Source organism: Moschus berezovskii, chromosome 3 (genome assembly GCF_049115385.1).
Source record: "Moschus berezovskii isolate FMDL1 chromosome 3, NW_MosBer_1.0, whole genome shotgun sequence".
NCBI lineage: Eukaryota > Metazoa > Chordata > Mammalia > Artiodactyla > Moschidae > Moschus > Moschus berezovskii.
In genome coordinates this window covers 40,397,696-40,416,823 of record NC_142462.1, presented here as the reverse complement: position 1 = coordinate 40,416,823, position 19,128 = coordinate 40,397,696, and the positions used below count along the sequence as shown (strand labels likewise).

At 37.2% G+C, this 19,128-nt stretch overlaps 1 protein-coding gene across 2 annotated transcripts in view; it reads left to right on the top strand.

Moving 5' to 3' along the window:
* Positions 1-19,128, top strand: part of DMTF1 (cyclin D binding myb like transcription factor 1) — a 51,229-nt gene that overhangs the window by 28,609 nt on the left and 3,492 nt on the right. For both annotated transcript variants that reach the window (XM_088833844.1, XM_055420623.2), the window contains exons 9-15: positions 3,953-4,110; positions 5,373-5,405; positions 6,296-6,405; positions 9,169-9,397; positions 10,854-11,005; positions 12,278-12,487; positions 17,272-17,357. In XM_088833844.1, coding sequence (XP_088689970.1) covers positions 3,953-4,110; positions 5,373-5,405; positions 6,296-6,405; positions 9,169-9,397; positions 10,854-11,005; positions 12,278-12,487; positions 17,272-17,357 — 978 coding nt within the window. The remainder of the gene's footprint in view (positions 1-3,952; positions 4,111-5,372; positions 5,406-6,295; positions 6,406-9,168; positions 9,398-10,853; positions 11,006-12,277; positions 12,488-17,271; positions 17,358-19,128) is intronic.

Sequence of the window (19,128 nt, the reverse complement as noted above, 5' to 3'; positions counted from 1 at the left end):
GAGTTCAAACCCAGAGTACATTAATATAACCCCTTTAACTTGAATCAAGATAATTGGCTGCTAGAACTTGAGCTTTGAAGTTTACTTATTCTCCTATTGTTTGATAGTTTATGTATGATTTTTCACTATTTTAAATACATTGCTGCCTAGTATGTCCACATTCTTAAGCTTAATTTTAAGCTACACTCTTCCCAAAGTACACTTTATAAAGAGAAAAACCTTTACTTCTTTATTAGGAAAGGAAGATCCTTCCCACCAAGCTAATTGTTTTAAGAGAAACAAATTCAGTGACTATTGAAATATATCCAAAAGTGTATTAAAAGTTGTCCACTGATCACATAGACTTTAGTTAAAATTGGGGAAATGCTACACGTTTAGTAACCAGTTGGTTAAAAAAAAAAAAAAAAACACTGAATATGGGAAATTAAGAAGATGATTTCTTATGTAAGAAATTAGAGTAGATGATTTCCAAGGACTCTTGCAACTTAATGGTTAAAGGGCAGCTTTATGATTAAGACCTTTTAGATGACTATTTCATTTGACCAGGTTGTGAGTAGTAAAAACTTTAAACTATAGTAGTTGAAATAGAATTAGCAGAGAAAAGACAGATAAGCAAGTAGTCTTCCGACTGAATATTGGCTAAGAAGGCAAGTAAGGAGATGGAATAATTTAGGAGTTTGGTTTTTTTTTTAATTGAGAATGTTTAGGAGGATAATGATAGAATTGTCAGAAGTAAATGTCCAAAAAAGATACACTGATCTTGGGAAGAGATTATTTGTTTGATTTTTATTTTTGACTATGATTTTTTATTATGTGGTGCTCTTGCAAGAAGATTATGGAGCTGTTTTTAAAGCAATTAATTAGATGTCATATATTCCATATTTTGGGTAAAAAGATAAGATACTGTCACAAAGAGAAAAAGAAGAGTCTTTTCATCTCTCTGTACTATCATCCTGCAACACAGTGCCTTACGTCTAGGTACTTGTAAATATTTAGGTTTAATTGTTTCCAGACTTGAAATTGCATAAAAGAATTTTGGAAAAGATTCTAAAATTTAGAAACTTTTTACTGTAAAGTTTAATACAGTCAAAAGAGTGTATATAATGCATTTCAGTGTAATTTTACCTGTTTTAAAATTTACATAAGCAGGTATATTCTCTGGGTATTCTGTAACTGGCTTCTTTTGTTCAGTTTTGTGATTTTGAGATTCATTCCCTATTGGGTTTTTTTTTTATTGAAACCTGTGTTTCATCATGTGAATATATAAGTTATCCATTCCACAGTTAATGGTCATTTGGGTTCTTTTTAGTTTTTTGCTGTTAATTTGTTTAATTATGGTGGGTGTAAAAGGTATTATGGGTTTAATTTGTGTTTATCTGATTATGTATTGTTTTATGCTTGTTGGCCATTCATGTTTCCTCTTTGAAATTCCTGTTTGTGTCTTTTATCAGTTTCTTCTATGGGGTTGTTCATCTTTATGATGTTCTTGCTGTTCTTATCATATGCTGGATACTAATGTTTTTTTGGTTGTGTTACAGATATCTTGTCCCAAGTTAGTGGCCTGTCTTTTCATTCTCTCTAGGTATCATTTGATGAAAAAATATTCTTCATTTCAGTGTCAAAATTATTATCTTTTTACTTGTGTGTTTTTGTGTGCTTGTTTAAGAAATCCTCTGTTTCAGGGGCATAAAGATATTCTCATATAGTTTCGCCTTTCACATTGTTGTTTTTTTTTTTTACTGTGGTTATGAGATAGTGTTTCAGTGTTACTGGGTTGTGGTTGTTTTTGCTTTCTTTTGGTATGGATGACACTTGTTCCAGCATTATTAGGGAATGTTTGTCCTTTCCCAGTCTACAATACCCATTCTGGCTTAACTCAGACTTACACAGATGTGTTTCTGACTTTTCTAATTTGTTCCTAGGTTCTGTTTGATACCTACACCAGTACAGCACTGTCTCAGAAGCCTCAGTATCTATCTGATGAGGCAGGTCTCTTCATCAGTGTTTTGGCTGTTCTTGGCCGTTTGCTCTCCCATTATAAATTTAGATTCAGCTTGCAAAGAATGAAAAACTGTTACAATTTTTATTGGGATTACATTAAATCTGAATCAGTTTGAAAGTAATTTACATTTTTTAAATATTCAGACTTCCTATTGAAGAACACTTTATAGCTCTCTGTATTAGTTGGGCTTCCCTGATGGCTCAGTTGGTAAAGAATCCACCTGCAATGTAGGAGACCCCAGTTTGATTCCTGGGTTGGGAAGATCCACTGGAGAAGGGATAGGCTATTCAGCTGATAAAGAATCCGCTCAGCAACGCAGGAGACCTGAGTTCAATCCCTGAGTTGGGAAGATCCCCTTTAGAAGGGAAAGGCTATTATACACTCCAGTATTGTGGCCTGGAGAATTCAGTCCATGGGGTCACAAAGAGTCAGACACGACACTGAAACTGAATCAGTTTGAAAGGAAGTAACATCTTTTCAATATTCTGACTTCCTACTGAAGAACATTTTATAGCTCTTTGTTTTAGTTCAGTTCAGTTCAGTTGCTCAGTCGTGTCCGACTCTCCATGACCCCATGAATCACAGCACGCCAGGCCGTTAGTTCCTCTTTAATTTCACTTAATAGTTTTATGTTTCCTTCATAAAGGAATTGCATAATTTACCTAAGATTTAGTCCTAATTTTGATGCTATTATTAGTGAACAGTTTTAAAGATTTTTATCAGCTTTGTCTCGAAATATAAATGACTGTCAGTTTTGTAACCAGCATTCTTGCAAGTATTCTTAAATAATTTTTTCATAGATTTTTGGGTTTCTATGTGTATAACATCTGTAAATGATTCTTTTCTAATCTTTATGCTTTTGTAAAAGTGGTGTGAAGTTGGTGTACAATATTATATAAGTTTTAGGTATACATAGCAATTTACAACATTTAAAGATTATACTCCATTTATGATTATTACAGTCTTTATGCTTTTTGATGTTGGATTTTATGATTGCTCTTTCCATACGTGTTGAGATTTTACTTTTTTCCCTGTGAGTCTACTTGTGTAATTAATTACTACTTTTTGTGAAATTAATACAAACTCATTCCTAGAGTAACCTTACTTTTTGCATTGAGTATTAACCTTTTTATATATTACTGGGTTCAGTGTGCTAAAAGATTTTGAGGATTCGGGTGATCTATTTTGATGATTGAACTTGGCCTGAACAATCTTTTCTGAAACTCTCCTTGTCTGGTTTTGCTTTTAAGATTATGCCGGTCTAATAAAATGAGTGGGAAATTATCCCCCTTTTTATATTCAGGATAGTTTAAAATCAGAATTACTGTTTCTCCTAATTGTTCAGTAGGATTTACTTGTGAAGTCTTCTTGGCCTACTGTTTTCATTGTGGGAAAATTATTAATGACTGGTTAAATTTTCTTCATGGTCTGTGCTTATTAGATTTTCTTTCTCTTCCTGAGTCAGTTGGTAAGTTGACTTTTTGTAAGAATTTATAACTTTTATGTAAGTTTTCAGATTTATTGCCATAAAATTTTCATGAGGTTCAACTATCTAATCTCTAGGTTCTAGGCTCTTTTTTTTAAGGTTTGTTGTAAGTTTATCTTTTTGTCTTTTATTTCGTCTTGGGGATCTTTTCAAAGCAGCAGTTTTTAGCATTGCTTATCTTTTTTATTTTTGATTATATTAATTTTGTTAAGACTCCTTTCTTTTCTACTTTTTTAGATATAATTTTTTATAATTTTAAAAGTGGTTTGCAGGACTTTATTGAATTATATACAGCTTATTTTTGGAATATTTAAGTACCATTATTTCTTATTTGACTTAATAAGTTAGCAATATGTTATTTTCTAAATGCCATTGGTTTTAACATTAAAAAATCTTTTAAAGGCATAGTATATCCATATGCATTTTATCAGAAATCCCTAAATCAAAGAAATGTACCCATTTAGGCACGCGGAATAAAAGATGCTACAGAAATCATCTTTGAGATGTCAAAAGACGAAAGAAAAGATTTCTACAGGACTATAGCATGGGGTCTGAACCGGCCTTTGTTTGCAGTTTATAGAAGAGTGCTTCGCATGTACGATGACAGAAACCATGTGGGAAAGTATGAAAACTTGTAATACTGCATGTTTTCATGTAACTTAGATGGGAAATATTTAAGGAACTATCATTTTTTAACTAAATTTATGATCAAAGCCTAATTGGAGATAGTTACAAATTGCTGTTGAATGATGTTACTATTTTTATTCTCCAAGTACGTGTTGTAAATATGATGAAACCTCATTATAGTAAGGCCTCTTTTAGAAATTAGAATCTAAAATACCTTATATAGGTTTGATTTAAGACTTAGTTAATATTAAAACATCAAAATATGCTTTTGAGTAAAGTGGAGAAGGAAATGGCAACCCACTCCAGTGTTCTTGCCTGGAGAATCCCAGGGACGGGGGCGTCTGGTGGGCTGCCGTCTATGGGGTCACACAGTCTTACACGACTGAAGTGACTTAGCAGCAGCAGCAGCAGCAGCAGTGTTAAAGAAAGTATAAAAGTAGTTAAAGATTTAGGAGATGTAAAAAAAAAACTCTTAAGTTCATTGGTAATGTTTTTCCTATTCATTTTTATAGTATAACATTTCCTAGGGCAGTCAGTGACTTTTTTTTTTTTTTTTTTTAATAAAAGCAGAACAGAAAATAACTAAATTTCTGGAGACAATGCGTGGATTTCTGTCATAGATAATATCCAAAGGAAGCCTTCATATCTTCGATGCAATGATAATAATGGTGTTATTGACATATTTTAAATTTCTCTTAGGGAATTTTAGATGGTAGTAGTGTGGCATATTAATACTGCTTTTAAAAAGAACATTGCATTGGTTATGTTGAGTACCTCCTACTAAATAAAAGTCTTGACTTTGGAGCAAGAATATATCAGTTGTCCATGCGTGGGTAGAGAAAGAGAACTTGAATTTTTTCAGTGACTTATAAGAGTTGACCATAGATTTTCTTTTTAGTTCCAGTTTACCATGTCATCATCTTTCAGAATAGCCATGGTATTAGAGTACCTGAATCTAACTTGAAATAACACAAGTGTTAGGCAGCATAGGAGAAAATAGGTTTTAAATGTTGAATTTTCCTAGAGAAAATTGTTACACTGTTAACTTTTATTAATAGCTTAAAATACTTGTTGGTTTTTCTTTTTAAGAAAAAAAAAAGCATTAATTTTTATTAATCTACTTAGAAATTGGTTACTTTAAAAATATTATGAATATGCTAAATGATTAACATTTGGCTCCCTAAGTGAAATTCTGATTTGTATTAAGGCTTTTAGCATTCTTTAATTGATCTTTTAAAAATTTCTTTAAATTTCTAGATATACACCCGAAGAAATTGAAAAGCTCAAGGAGTAAGTTTGACTTTTTTTCCCATTAATTCTGATAGTTGAGTTTTAATGTTCTTTTTAAAATATTTTGTGTTTTCTAAAATTTTACTTTGAAAATGTCAAGAGATTATTGGTAAACTGGTATAACTTAATCCTGCTGTTAAGCAAAGTTGACCATATAAAGACCTTATCAAATCTATACAGTAGCCATGTCCATAAATTCAGTCTTCTCTTGTTGTCCTTAGACCACTAATTGTGTCCTTAGAGCACTAATAGGGGTTACAAAAGAGATTAGATGGCCATTCTTGGTAACCTAAAGACTAAATTTGGGGAACTTACATAACCAGGATCAACACCAGGGTTGTGTTAATGGCTTAGTTTAGAATGATTTAGAGTTGGCAGATCTTTCCCCAACTATCTGGACTGACTACTTTATAGAGTCTTATTTTATAGGAAACATAATTTGGGGACCATAAAGTATGGGTTAACAGATTATGTTGATCATGAAAGGGAAAAAAAAAGGGCTGATCCAGTTTATGATAATAAGAACTTGTGAAATTTTTCAGGTGTCTGAGAAGAGCTTGTTAGGAGTACTCAAAAGGGAAAAATCTGGGGATTGCCTGGGATATTGTGTCAGTAACCTGAGGGGAAATTCGGTCTTTTTTGAACACATATCCAAGTTACTTATTTCTTCTCTGACCCAGGAAAAAGGCAATTGCTGCCTGTTTTTTTTCACCCACAGACAACTGTGGACCCCAAAAAAAGGCCACACTTTCAAACTTTGGCTCTCAAAGTATTGCTGCCCACCACTTGCAAACCAGTCAAATGGGAAGAAGAAGAATGAAGAATAAATGATGAAATTAAAAGGGAGAAAACAGTTGAACCAAATGCTGATTGGCAGACTCTTGTTTTAGGCTCCGGATAAAGCATGGCAATGACTGGGCAACAATAGGGGCGGCGCTAGGAAGGAGTGCCTCTTCCGTCAAAGATCGGTGCCGGCTGATGAAGGACACTTGCAACACAGGTATTGTGAGCGCCACTGTTGTTCTTTGTCACCATTCAACCCTCCTGCCCCTTCACATACTTCTCTTCTTTTGTGGAAAGAGCTTTACTACTTATTGAAGTTTAGGATTTTTCTTCTAGTGCCCTTTCAACTAGACCCAACTAATCCTTTATTTTTGAGCTTTGTGTAGTAAGGTGGTATTTTCATAGGGGCACATCTCCTCAGCTTCAAAGGTTTTATTTAGGTCTAGCAATGGCAAGCCACTCCAGTACTATTGCCTAGAAAATCCCATGGATGGAGGAGCCTGGTAGGCTGCAGTCCGTGGGGTCACTAAGGGTCGGACACGACTGAGCGACTTCACTTTCACTTTTCACTTTCACACATTGGAGAAGGAAGTGGCGACCCACTCCAGTGTTCTTGCCTGGAGAATCCCAGGGGCAGGGGAGCCTGGTGGGCTTCTGTCTATGGGGTCACACAGAGTCGGACACGACTGAAGTGACTTAGCAGCAGCAGCATGTTTCTATTTTGTAGCAATTCAAAACTGCTCCAGGTGGGAAAGTATTTTTGTCCTATACAGGTACTTTTGAGGCATATGTGCAGGAAGTAATTTTAAGTCCATCTGACTCTTGAACTGATGTTGGCAACAGCTTATCAACTCATATTTATGAAAACCTTTAGTTCAAGCATGTCCCAACTTAGGAAGAAGCTGTGTTCCAAAGGCTGTACAAATTTTGCCTATTTCAAACTTGAAGAACTTTTCCATAGAAAAAAATTGTGATTGGTGTTTCAGTCCCTAGGCCAGACCACAGATACCCAGTTCATGTATACAAATTACTGATTGATGATACTGTTAAACCTAACCTTTGTGACCAACAGCAGTATTTAGGCTCCACCACCAACTCTCACTTACCTCTCCGAACCTGTTTCCTCTGTAAAATGATGAAGGTAGAATAAATAATCTCATAGTTCCCTTTTTAGCCCTCAAATTATCTGAAGGATCCACAACCGGTGCTCAGTCTTTCAATTGGAAATAAGTTCAGTTAGTTCTCAAGGTAGGCTTGAGCTTCCAGGGAATATATATTTTTGCCCTCGCCCCCTAAAGTGGAATCAGGAATGATTCCTGCTTAACCACTCCACCAGCACTATTACCTCTTAAGGCAGTGAAAACATAAATTTCACCAACTCTTATGGTGTAGTGAATGAAGCAGAAATGGGAGCTTTAAGTTTACAGTGGGACCCCAGAGGTTCATGTAAGACTTTGAGTATAGAAGCCTTTTTGGGAGCATAATGGAAAAACATTATGGCATTCCCTGATTGCCAGCCTGAAAGAATGCTCTGCCTGTTAGCTTTCCTTGTTGCTATTTATTGCTTTGGATCGGGAGTTTTGTCTTTTGACACACCGTGAGATGACAGTGTGAGTTTCCCCTTGCTTTTTTTGCCATTCTAAAATAGGAGAACAGGAACTTTGTCTTGAATCTCTGGTATCCAGAACTGTGCTTAGCAGTTGAATGAGTGAATAATCCCAGAAAGGCAAGCACATAGCCTTTTTGAAATTGGCAGCTACTAGTATTAAGAAAATAGAAACAGAGTGGAAGACATTTTTAAAAGGTTCTCTTTTTTTTTCCCCTGTTTTTCTGCTTAAGCTTTTTTAAAGAAAAAGACCAAAGGGAACATGTGATATTGTTAGTGGGTTTATGGATTCAAAAAAACTGAAATAGAAATATGTGTGAATACCAGTCTCAGACTTCTGTTTTATCACAGCAGCTTGGAGTTGGGAAAGGAAATGGTATAAATCAAGTTTTTGTTTTTATTGAAATGGGTGGGAAGCCATAGGTGTTGTTCTACTTGTCCGTCCTCATTCATTCCTGTAAGTAAAGGTCTCTATTGAGCTTACTGCTTCACTTCTGCACAGCAGGGAATCTTTGGTGGGACTAAGAAAAAAAGTTTGCGTGTCTGTGTCCATCAAGCCATCAGTGGAACACTTCCCAGTTAGGACTCAGTATCGAGAGAATATAATTCTTTCTAGCTATGTTTTAGATAGTTTTTCTTTAAGAGTCAGTTGGTGCTTTCTATTCAGTTCAGTTCAGTCACTCAGTCGTGTCCGACTCTCCGTGACCCCATGAACCACAGCACGCCAGGCCTCCCTGTCCATCACCAACTCCCGGAGTACACTCAAACTCATGTCCACAGAGTCGGTGATGCCATCCAGCCATCTCATTCTCCGTCGTCCCCTTCTCCTCCCGCCCCCAACCTTTCCCAGCATCAGGGTCTTTTCCAGTGAGTCAACTCGTCGCATGAGGTGGCCAAAGTATTGCAGTTTCAGCTTTAGCATCAGTCCCTCCAATGAACATCCAGGATTGAGGATTGTATATTTTCATTTGTAGTACTGAGAACCTTAGTACTAGTCTCCAAGTCGTATCCAACTCTTTGTGACCCCATGAACTGTAGCCTGCTAGTCTCCTCTGTCCCTGGGATTTCCCAGGCAAGAATACTGGAGTGTGTTGCCATTTTCTACTCTAGGGGATCTTTCCGACCCAGGGATCAACCCTGTGTCTCCTGTGTTGCAGGCAGACTCTTTACCACTGAGCCACCTGGAAGCCCTCTAAGGACCTTACTGGGCTAGTAACTGTTTTAGTATTTACATACATGTTTTCCGTATGTCATTCAGAAATAATTATGACAACTACTGCATACTTCTGATCAGTCCTTTGAAATACAGTACTGAATCTGATTTGCAAAATAAGAAAAAGATAGCAGTGGTCATCAGTGCTCTCCTTCTTTCAGGGAAGTGGACAGAAGAAGAAGAAAAGAGACTTGCAGAGGTGGTGCATGAATTGACAAGCACTGAGCCAGGTGACATAGTCACACAGGGTGTGTCTTGGGCAGCTGTGGCAGAACGAGTGGGTACTCGCTCAGAAAAGCAGTGTCGTTCTAAATGGCTCAACTACCTGAATTGGAAGCAGAGTGGAGGTACCGAGTGGACCAAGGAAGATGAAATCAATCTCATCCTAAGGTTTGTGTCCTAAATCTCCTCATGACAAAAGCTGCAGAACTGCTGTGGCTGTCTAGATTGACTTTTCTCTTTTGGTTTCCATAGATGCCTAATGTCGGAAAAGTATCTTTTCCATAGAGAGCCACTGTTTAAAATCCTAATTATTTCATATTGAGCTCTTTTTTGTTTTGTGTTTGTTCCTCTTTTAGTGGATTTAGAGCTCGTGCAAAGTACCAGATTGAAGGCGTGGAGACTGAAGTCCTCTCTCTGTCCGCAGAACAGGTGTGGCACAGGCCGCGGCAGTGCAGCTTTTCCACTGTCCCACCACTGTGCCTCAGTCCTGGCCGAGAGGGACCATGTTGAGGGTAAGAGGGCTGTCAGTCTCCATGCCCTTCAATCTTTGGCTACTGTGCTAATAAGATAACCCACATTAGTTATCTCCCACCTTCAAATTGGACCAAATTAGACACTTCCATTTCATACGTATCCAAAGATAGCTTTTAGGTAATAAACTTATTGTTAAATTAGTTGGTGTAAGACTCAGTGGCCAAAAATACCAGCTAGAACTTTTGTGGCTACTCCCTACTGAAAATCAAAATCCTGACAGTTAACTAGAAAACATGTAGACCATTAAAACACCAAATTTAGCAGTACTATTTTGTGTTAATTGTGGGGTTTGGGGTTGCTGCTCAAGCACTGTTTTATCTTTTTATCATTTTCTTTTGAGTTTTATTTTTAATATAGCTTTTCCCCAGCTAGTCATCTTTATAAATAGTTCTTTTCTGAAAGTGAAAGTCGCTCAGTCGCGTCCAACTCTTTGCGACCCCATGGAATTTTCCAGGCCAGAATACTGGAGTGGGTAGCTATTCCCTTTTCCAGGGGATCTTCCCAATCCAGGGATCAAACACAGGTCTCCCACATTGCAGGCTGATTCTTTACTTCACCCTGAGCCATCAGGGAAACCCAGGCCACCTGGAATGTGTAGCCTATCCCTTCTCCAGCAGATCTTCCCGACCCAGGAATTAAACGGGGTTCTCCTGCATTGCAGGCAGATTCTTTACCAGTTGAGCTACGAGGGAAGCCCCATTCTTTTCTAAGTAATTTTAATTTACAAATGGAAGAGCTCAGATCTAGGAAATAGCATATAACACACTACAAAACATTATAGAACACTATACAACTAAACCTGTTCTTATTCTGTTCTAACGTTTAGCTCTTCCCTTTCCTTCACAGTTCTGGTTCTGACCACATTTATGTTTCAGCACATTGGTAGTACCATTAACGAAAGGCTATCACTGTGGTGCATCTTAGCTCAGGAAGCAGGCCTGCACTCCCGCAGTCCATCCTCTCCCACGAACCTAGCATCTCAGTGACACACCCTGCCATTCCCTTTATTGCCGGTGCCATCACCTGTAGTTAGAGGAGGATTCTTGTGGAGAAACAAACATCTAACAGATGCTTATTTTGTAACCTACAGGATAGCAGAGCTTGATGTAGCTGATGAAAATGACATAAACTGGGATCTGTTAGCGGAGGGATGGAGCAGTGTCCGTTCACCACAGTGGCTTCGAAGTAAATGGTGGACCATCAAAAGGCAAATCGCAAACCATAAGGATGTTTCGTTCCCTGGTAATGTATTATTTGCTCCTTAAGTCCTTACCTTATCTTAAGTACTCAAAGAATTAGCAGTTAGATGTTCTTTGCCTCAGCTGAAGAGAGATGAATCATGGTAGTTTTTACTTCAACCTCTGTCCTCTTTCTTTGGGTAACAAACTTTCCTTAAACAGTGTTAATATGATTTGTAATTCTCAGAGCACCAAGGATGGAATTACACATATTTACACACGTTCTTCTCACATAAACTGTGAAGAGGAAATAAATTTCACATGTGTTTTCATTGCATATAAAGATGTAAGAAATTACATTTAAATCAACTTTTATGTATTGAGTAATTTTGAATTACTTAACTGCATTATTTAGAGAAATCCTGTGGAGACTTAGTTTGTAGAACAAAGGCTAGTAAGTTTCTAATTTCATTTATTGTGTAAATCTAGAGATCTTAGGTTTGCTTAAAAGTGAAGTATAGCTTACTTTCCACTTCACTGTCTGCTCTGTACTTAGGCACTGAACCAGGTAGTACAGTCTTTGATTTAGGTAATCAAATTCACTCTCACTATATAGTGCTCCAGCTTCATTTTTGCAAAGGAAAATTAAATGCTGAGGAATTTGCCTTGATGAAAATGTGATTTTTTTTTTCTAAATACCCAGTTACAAATTTATTTTGCATTTTAAAAAGTGTAGTATAACTAGGAGAGTGAAGGAATACTAATATAACAGGAACCCAGCATCACCTGGGATGACTGATATAGTTTATCATGATTAGTAGAGGAGCTGGCTTTACAGGAGCTCAAGTTGTTTGCTTACTGCTATTGGGAAAAGCTCAGCTGCCACTCTGAGGTTGTAAGTTAGATGACAGCCGACTGTTCCGGCAGTGGCTAAAACAGTCAAGTGCCATTTGAGTCAGGGCGGGGGCGGGGTACACAATTCATTACTGAATAAAAATAGTTAGTTTTCTTCCTAAATAAGAATTTTATCAAGGAGCCCTGAGACATAGAAAATGTTGTATTTCCATCTTCCTTACAATGGCTATTAATGTAGCTTTGATGGCAAGAAAAATATTCAGTTATGAATTTTTTTAAAACTCTGTTTTGATAGATAAAGTGTCCAAAAATTTCCAGACAGGTTGTGGTTTTTAAATATTATTATTTTGTTAAGATTTAATATCCTATATACAACTATTTATTCCAAATACTTTCCCTCCTTACCCCCCACCTCCCTTGCTGCTTAGATGGTGGTCTGTCGGAGAATCAATGTTCTTTTTGTCTACCCATCTCCCTTCAGTCTTGATAAAAGGTCTTAAACAGTTACATGAAAATCAAAAAAACAACCCAACGCTTTTGGAGAATAAATCAGGACCTGGAGTTCCAAACAGTAATTCCAATTCCAGTGTACAGCATGTTCAGATCAGAGTTGCCCGCTTGGAAGACAATGCTGCCATCTCTCCAAGCCCCATGACAGCCCTACAGATTCCCGTCCAGATCACCCACGTCTGTAAGTAACCTCAGGACTCCTTGCTGTTTCACCTGTGTGATTTAGTGAATGGCTCTGACACCTTTCAGTCTTCTAGAATTTTGACAGAAATTTATCCAAGTTGATGAATTAAAGGAGATTTTAGACCATTCAGGTATGATCTAAATCAAATCCCTTATGCTTATACAGTGGAAGTGAGAAATAGATTTAAGGGACTAGATCTGATAGAGTGCCTGATGAACTATGGACAGAGATTCGTGACACTGTACAGGAGACAGGGACCAAGACCATCCCCATGGAAAAGAAATGCAAAAAAGCAAAATGGCTGTCTGAAGAGGCCTTACAAATAGCTGTGAAAAGAAGAGAAGCAAAAAGGAAAGATAGAAGCATCTGAATGCAGAGTTCCAAAGAATAGCAAGGAGAGATAAGAAAGCCTTCCTCAGCGATCAGTGCAAAGAAATGAAAACAACAGAATGGAAAGACTAGAGATCTCTTCAAGAAAATTAGAGATACCAAGGGAACATTTCATGCAAAGATGGGCTCGATAAAGGATATAAATGGTATGGACCTAACAGAAGCAGAAAATACTAAGAAGAGGTGGCAAGAATACACACAAGAACTGTACAAAAAAGATCTTCACAACCAAGATAATCACAATGGTGTGATCGCTCACCTAGAGCCAGACATCTTGGAATGTGAAGTCAAGTGGGCCTTAGAAAGCATCACTACGAACAAAGCTAGTGGAGGTGATGGAATTCCAGTTGAGCTATTTCAAATCCTGAAAGATGATGCTGTTAAAGTGCTGCGCTCAATATGCCAGCAAATTTGGAAACCTCAGCGGTGGCCACAGGACTGTAAAAGGTCAGTTTTCATTCCAATCCCAAAGAATGCTCAAACTACCACACAATTGTACTCATCTCACACGCTAGTAAAGTCATGCTCAAAATTCTCCAAGCCAGGCTTCAGCAATATGTGAACCATGAACTTCGAGATGTTCAAGCTGGTTTTAGAAAAGGCAGAGGCACCAGAGATCAAATTGCCAACATCCTTTGGATCATGGAAAAAGCAAGAGTTCCAGAAAAACATCTATTTCTGCTTCATTGACTATGCCAAAGCCTTTGACTGTGTGGATCACAATAAACTGTGGAAAATTCTGAAAGAGATGGGAATACCAGACCACCTGACCTGCCTCTTGAGAAACCTATATGCAGATCAGGAAGCAACAGTTAGAACTGGACATGGAACAACTGACTGGTTCCAAATAGGAAAAGGAGTATGTCAAGGCTGTATATTGTCACCCTGCTTATTTAACTTATATGCAGAGTACATCATGAGAAATGCTAGGCTGGAAGAAGCACAAGCTGGAATCAAGATTGCCAGGAGAAATATCGATAACCTCAGATATGCAGATGACACTACCCTTATGGCAGAAAGTGAAGAGGAACTAAAAGCTCTTGATGAAAGTGAAAGAGGAGAGTGAAAAAGTTGGCTTAAAGCTCAACATTCAGAAAACAAAGATCATGGCATCTGGTCCCATCACTTCATGGGAAATAGATGGGGAAACAGTGTCAGACTTTATTTTTGGGGGCTCCAAAATCACTGCAGATGCTGATTGCAGCCATGAAATTAAAGACACTTACTCCTTGGAAGGAAAGTTATGACCAACCTAGACAGCACATTAAAAAGCAGAGATATTACTTTGCCAACCAAGGTCCGTCTAGTCAAGGTTGTGGTTTTTCCAGTGGTCACGTATGGATGTGAGAGTTGGACTGTGAAGAAAGCTGAGCACCAAAGAATTGATGCTTTTGAACTGTGGTGTTGGAGAAGACTCGAGAGTCCCTTGGACTGCAAGGAGATCCAACCAGTGCATCCTAAAGGAGATCAATCCTGTGTGTTCATTGGAAGGACTGATGCTAAAGCTGAAACTCCAGTACTTTAGCTACGTCATGTGAAGAGTTGACTCATTGGAAAAGATTCTGATGCTGGGAGGGATTGAGGGAAGGAGAAGATGGGGACGACAGAGGATGAGATGGCTGGATGGCATCACCGACTCAATGCGTATGAGTTTGGGTGAACTCCGGGAGTTGGTGATGGACAGGGAGGCCTGGCGTGCTGCGATTCATGGGGTCGTAAAGAGTCGAACAGACTGAGCGACTGAACTGAACTGAACTGAAGGCATTTTATGTTTATTAGCTTGATAAATATTTGCAAAGGATGAATGTGTAACAGGAAAGTCTGATAACCAACTGCCAGCCATTATAAACCATTTTAAATCATCTTACTTTCTAGATGTTGTAAAGAATTAATGGATAATAGAAAATTACTTAAAATACTGTCAGCTAAGCAAGGACATAGAGTCCCTAGGATGGCACATCATTTGTAGTAATTCACCAGAAGACATACAAATGAGGAATGGATTTGAGGTGAAATGTAGAAGAAATGGGTTTTGGTGAGGTTGAAAAAGATTTTCTTAAGGAAGACCCAGTTTCCTACAGGGATTGTTTTGTTTACCTCTCTGGTATAAACAGAGAGGCTTTCCTGGTGGCTCAGTTGGTAAAGAATCTGCCTGCAATTCAGGAGGCCTGGGTTTGATGCCTGGGTTGGGAAGATCCCCTTGAGAAGGGAATGGCTTCGCACTCCTGTACTCTGGCCTGGAGAATTCCATGGACCGAGGAGCCTGGTGGGCTGCAGTCATGGGGTCACAAAGAGTAGGACACAACTGAGTGAATTTCAACTTTCGCTTTTCCTTAGCCTCTGACTGACATCTTTTTGTGTTTAATGAGATGAGAACCCAGTGAGTTACAGGGAGAGAAATTTATTTTCTAAGATCTAAGCCAAGTTGATCTACCTTTCTTTCTATTATAGAGGGACAGAAAAGGAAAGAATGAGGGTAAAAATCTCAGAACCATATCATTTTTTCATTTTTATCTCACTTTCCCCCCTACACAATGTTATTTGCCTACAGAAAGGCCATTGCTGAATTTTTCAATCACTGGGTGTCATTCTCAGTCCGGGGATTATTGGCATTTTGAGTGGGACAGTTCTCTGTTGGCAGGATGTCCTCCTACACACTGCAAGATGTGTAGGGTCCCCTGACGTCAGCATAAAATGCTGAACTGTGCTTTCCAGTCAGTATGACAGATACAGGGAACTTTCAGGTTTCATATGTACTCTATGGTCCCATTTGAGAATCTCTGGACCACTTAATTGGCATTATTAACACTGTATTTCTGGGAATTCCATGGCAGATGTTTAAATTAATTATGCTTGTCTTAAAGTTCTAATTTAAATGTGCATATTAGCTTTAGCTTTCTACCAGTATAGTAAAACATGAAGAATTTATTTTCTTTAACCCTGCTTGTTTTGTTTTATAGTCTTGAGAATTGCAAAGCAACTGAAATTACTAATCCACCATAAATATGAGAGATTCTGTTGGCTAAAAATTATTATGCACGGAGAAAGTTATAATTTTCTTTGGCTACTGGGTTGATAATACTTATTGAGAAAATAGCAGACATTTTATAAATGGTGCCTTAATATTCATTCACAGCATACTTTTTAAGTATTAGAATAGTTTTATTTCATCCAGTAAGAAATACAGGTACAGTAAGAGTTTTACAAGACACCCATTATTCTTGGCATTTGAGCTAAAATCTTGTGATTGTTTCTTTATTAGAGGTCAGGGATGCAGACTATTTAGGGCCAGAGCAGTAAATATATGTTAGGCTTTGTAGGCCAAGACCAGATAGATCTCTATGGAATTTTCTGTTTTTGTTTTTACACAATCCTCTAAAAATGTAAAAACCATTCTTAACCTTGAGCCATTTGTCCCCAGCCATAATTTCCTTACCTTTGATTTAGGTTATTTATCTGAAATCAAATTATTCTAAGTATGATGTTAAGAATCCATGAACTAGTAAGAGAAACAGGAATTAAGTGCATTTCTCTTAAACTGAGAAGTATTATAGTCAGAATATAATAAACAATAAACGTTATACATTAGAAGTCAATTTCAAATCATTTTCCACATGGATGTACCTACAAGTGGGACTGAAAGCACCAAAAGAGCTCTCATTTCTTCTGGTTTGCTGTAGTTCTGTGTAACCTTGAGCAGACATGATCTAGTCTGAGCTTCCGTTGACATACCTGTCTGATCTCTAAAGTGTTATTCATTCACCCAGTACGGTCATCTGAAACAACACTGTATGTATTTAATGTTTTTGATCCTCACAACTACTGTATGAGATAGACAAGACAAGTAAAGTCTCTGAACATTAGTTTGGATTAAAGTAAAGTTATTTGCCTGGATTTACATTGCCAGAAGTGATATCACTAGAACTAAAACCCAGTTCTTGGACATCTCTATATTCCAGACATCTATACCATCTTACCAAAAGATACAGGAAAACTCAGCATTTTATCAAGTTCCTGTATCTTTGCAGGTTAAACTTAGTGTATTCTCTTACTAACATTAGAAATATTTTATGATCTATGCCAGGGTTAGCAAATTTCGTCTCTGTCATAGCTACTCAACTGCCCTTGTAGTGCAAAAGCAACTACAGAAAATACATAACCAAGTAGGCTTTACTGTGTTCCTATAAAACTTCATTTATAAAAACTGGTAGTGAGCTGGATCTGGCCATGAGTCATGGTTTGCTGACCTTTATCTATGCCATCCCAGACAGATCCATTAGATTTCTTATCTCTTAAATTTAAATGATTGTGGGTTTCCAGGCCAATTATTCAATATGAAATTGCCCTCCTAATTAAAAGTGTTTTATTTATTGTCCTTGTTCTTACCACAGCTTCAGCAGACTCTGCTGCTGCTACTGTTGACTCGGAAACAATAACACTAAACAGTGGAACACTACAGACATTTGAGATTCTTCCAGTGAGTACTTTAAAAAGCCATATTATGTATAAGATCAGTTGGTATCAGTTTTAGAAATATTACTAAGTGAAATATAAAAATTAACCTGATTGTCATTAAATGTAACTGTATCCATGATTTTGGAAACCAGATGGTTAGAAGACAACATAAATCATACTTCTACTTTTTATAATTAATTTTAGTCTTTTTCAATCTGATATAAACCAATAACATCTTTTTCTTATATAGATAAAAATGACAATGCTAACACATAGGGTACATGCTATATATTTTTATCGAGTTATAAACAAGTTCATGTTGGTTGAGGAAAAGTTTATGGAATGAATTATTTAACAGAGTAACACTGCACTACCCATTGAGGATACAGAATTTAAAAGTCCTAGTCATAAATGATGTAGCCGCTTAGGCAAAGAATCTTGCAGTCCCTTAAAAGGTTAAACATATAGTTAGCATGTGACCCACCAATTCTAATCCCAGGTATACCTAAGAGAAATGAAAACATTATGTCCACGTAAAAACTTGTACATGAATGTTCATAATAACTAAAAAGTAGAAATAATCCAAATGTTCATCCACTGATAAATGGGTAAATAAAATGTGCTGTAGACCTACAAATGATTATTTGGCAGTAAAAAATATGCTACCATAAGGATGAACCTTGAGCCTTATGCAAAGTGAAAGAAATGGGACACAAAATATATAGTGCAGGGCTTCCATTTGATATGTCAAAAATAGGCAAACCTATAGAGACAGAACATAGATTAGAGGTTAACTATGCTAAGAAATTTTGGGGGAGAGATGGGATATGTCTGCTGGTTTAAGTGTAATTTCTTTGGAGGGGGTTGAAAATTTAAAAACAGCCCCAGTTCTTTGCCTGATTTCTAAAATAGGTAGACCCAAAATTATTGGCCCAGTTTTTGTGAAGAAAAAATGTGTTTTATTTAAATTATGTCAAGATTTTGTTGCTGTGAAAAATATAAGGAGTATTAGTGCATGAGTTTATTTATATCCTACACACAGCCAAATCTCATAATGGCCCACAGAGCAAAAGATTATCTTTTGAAACTTTTGCTAGGCTGCTTGCTTAACCTAGGCCTCGGTTTCCTAATTCAGTGGTCTCCAAAATAGAGTTGTAAAAGAAAGTCATTTGTCACAGATACAAAACAGAAATTTGTTTTACCTTTTTTTGCCACCTTCCCCCTGGCCAAATAAATAATGTATACACATATATTTGAGGTATGTGTTCAGGTTTTAACTTATGAGGTCACATTCAAAGATTTAGAGACTTCTGTCCTAATTTATTAATAAAGCATAATAGTGCCTCAGCTCCAAAAATGTATAAGCATTACATGTATTTAAGTATATTAAAATATGCATATATGATATACATGTACATATAAAGTATTTACTATACCATCTGATGACATGTGATGAATAAATACAACTTTAGGAAAAAAGTCAGCTTTCACTTTTATGAAGAGCGAGAAGTGAGTTAATCCCCAGTGTGTGCCAGGCACCATCACAATCATTTCTAATCCTCAACAAACCTTTCTGTGAGTAGTTATTATCCCTGCTTTCGTGTTTAAAAAATCTAGATTCAGTGAGTCAGTAGAGCTGCTATGAAAGAAGTCCACACACCACGACAGACTAGAGACCAGGATATATGACCTTCACCTCCAGTTCTAAGTGCACATGCTCTTCCTCAGAGTTCTAGGGTAAACCAAACTCACATTACCATGGAGAACCTTATGCTTGTGAAACGTGTGTTGCT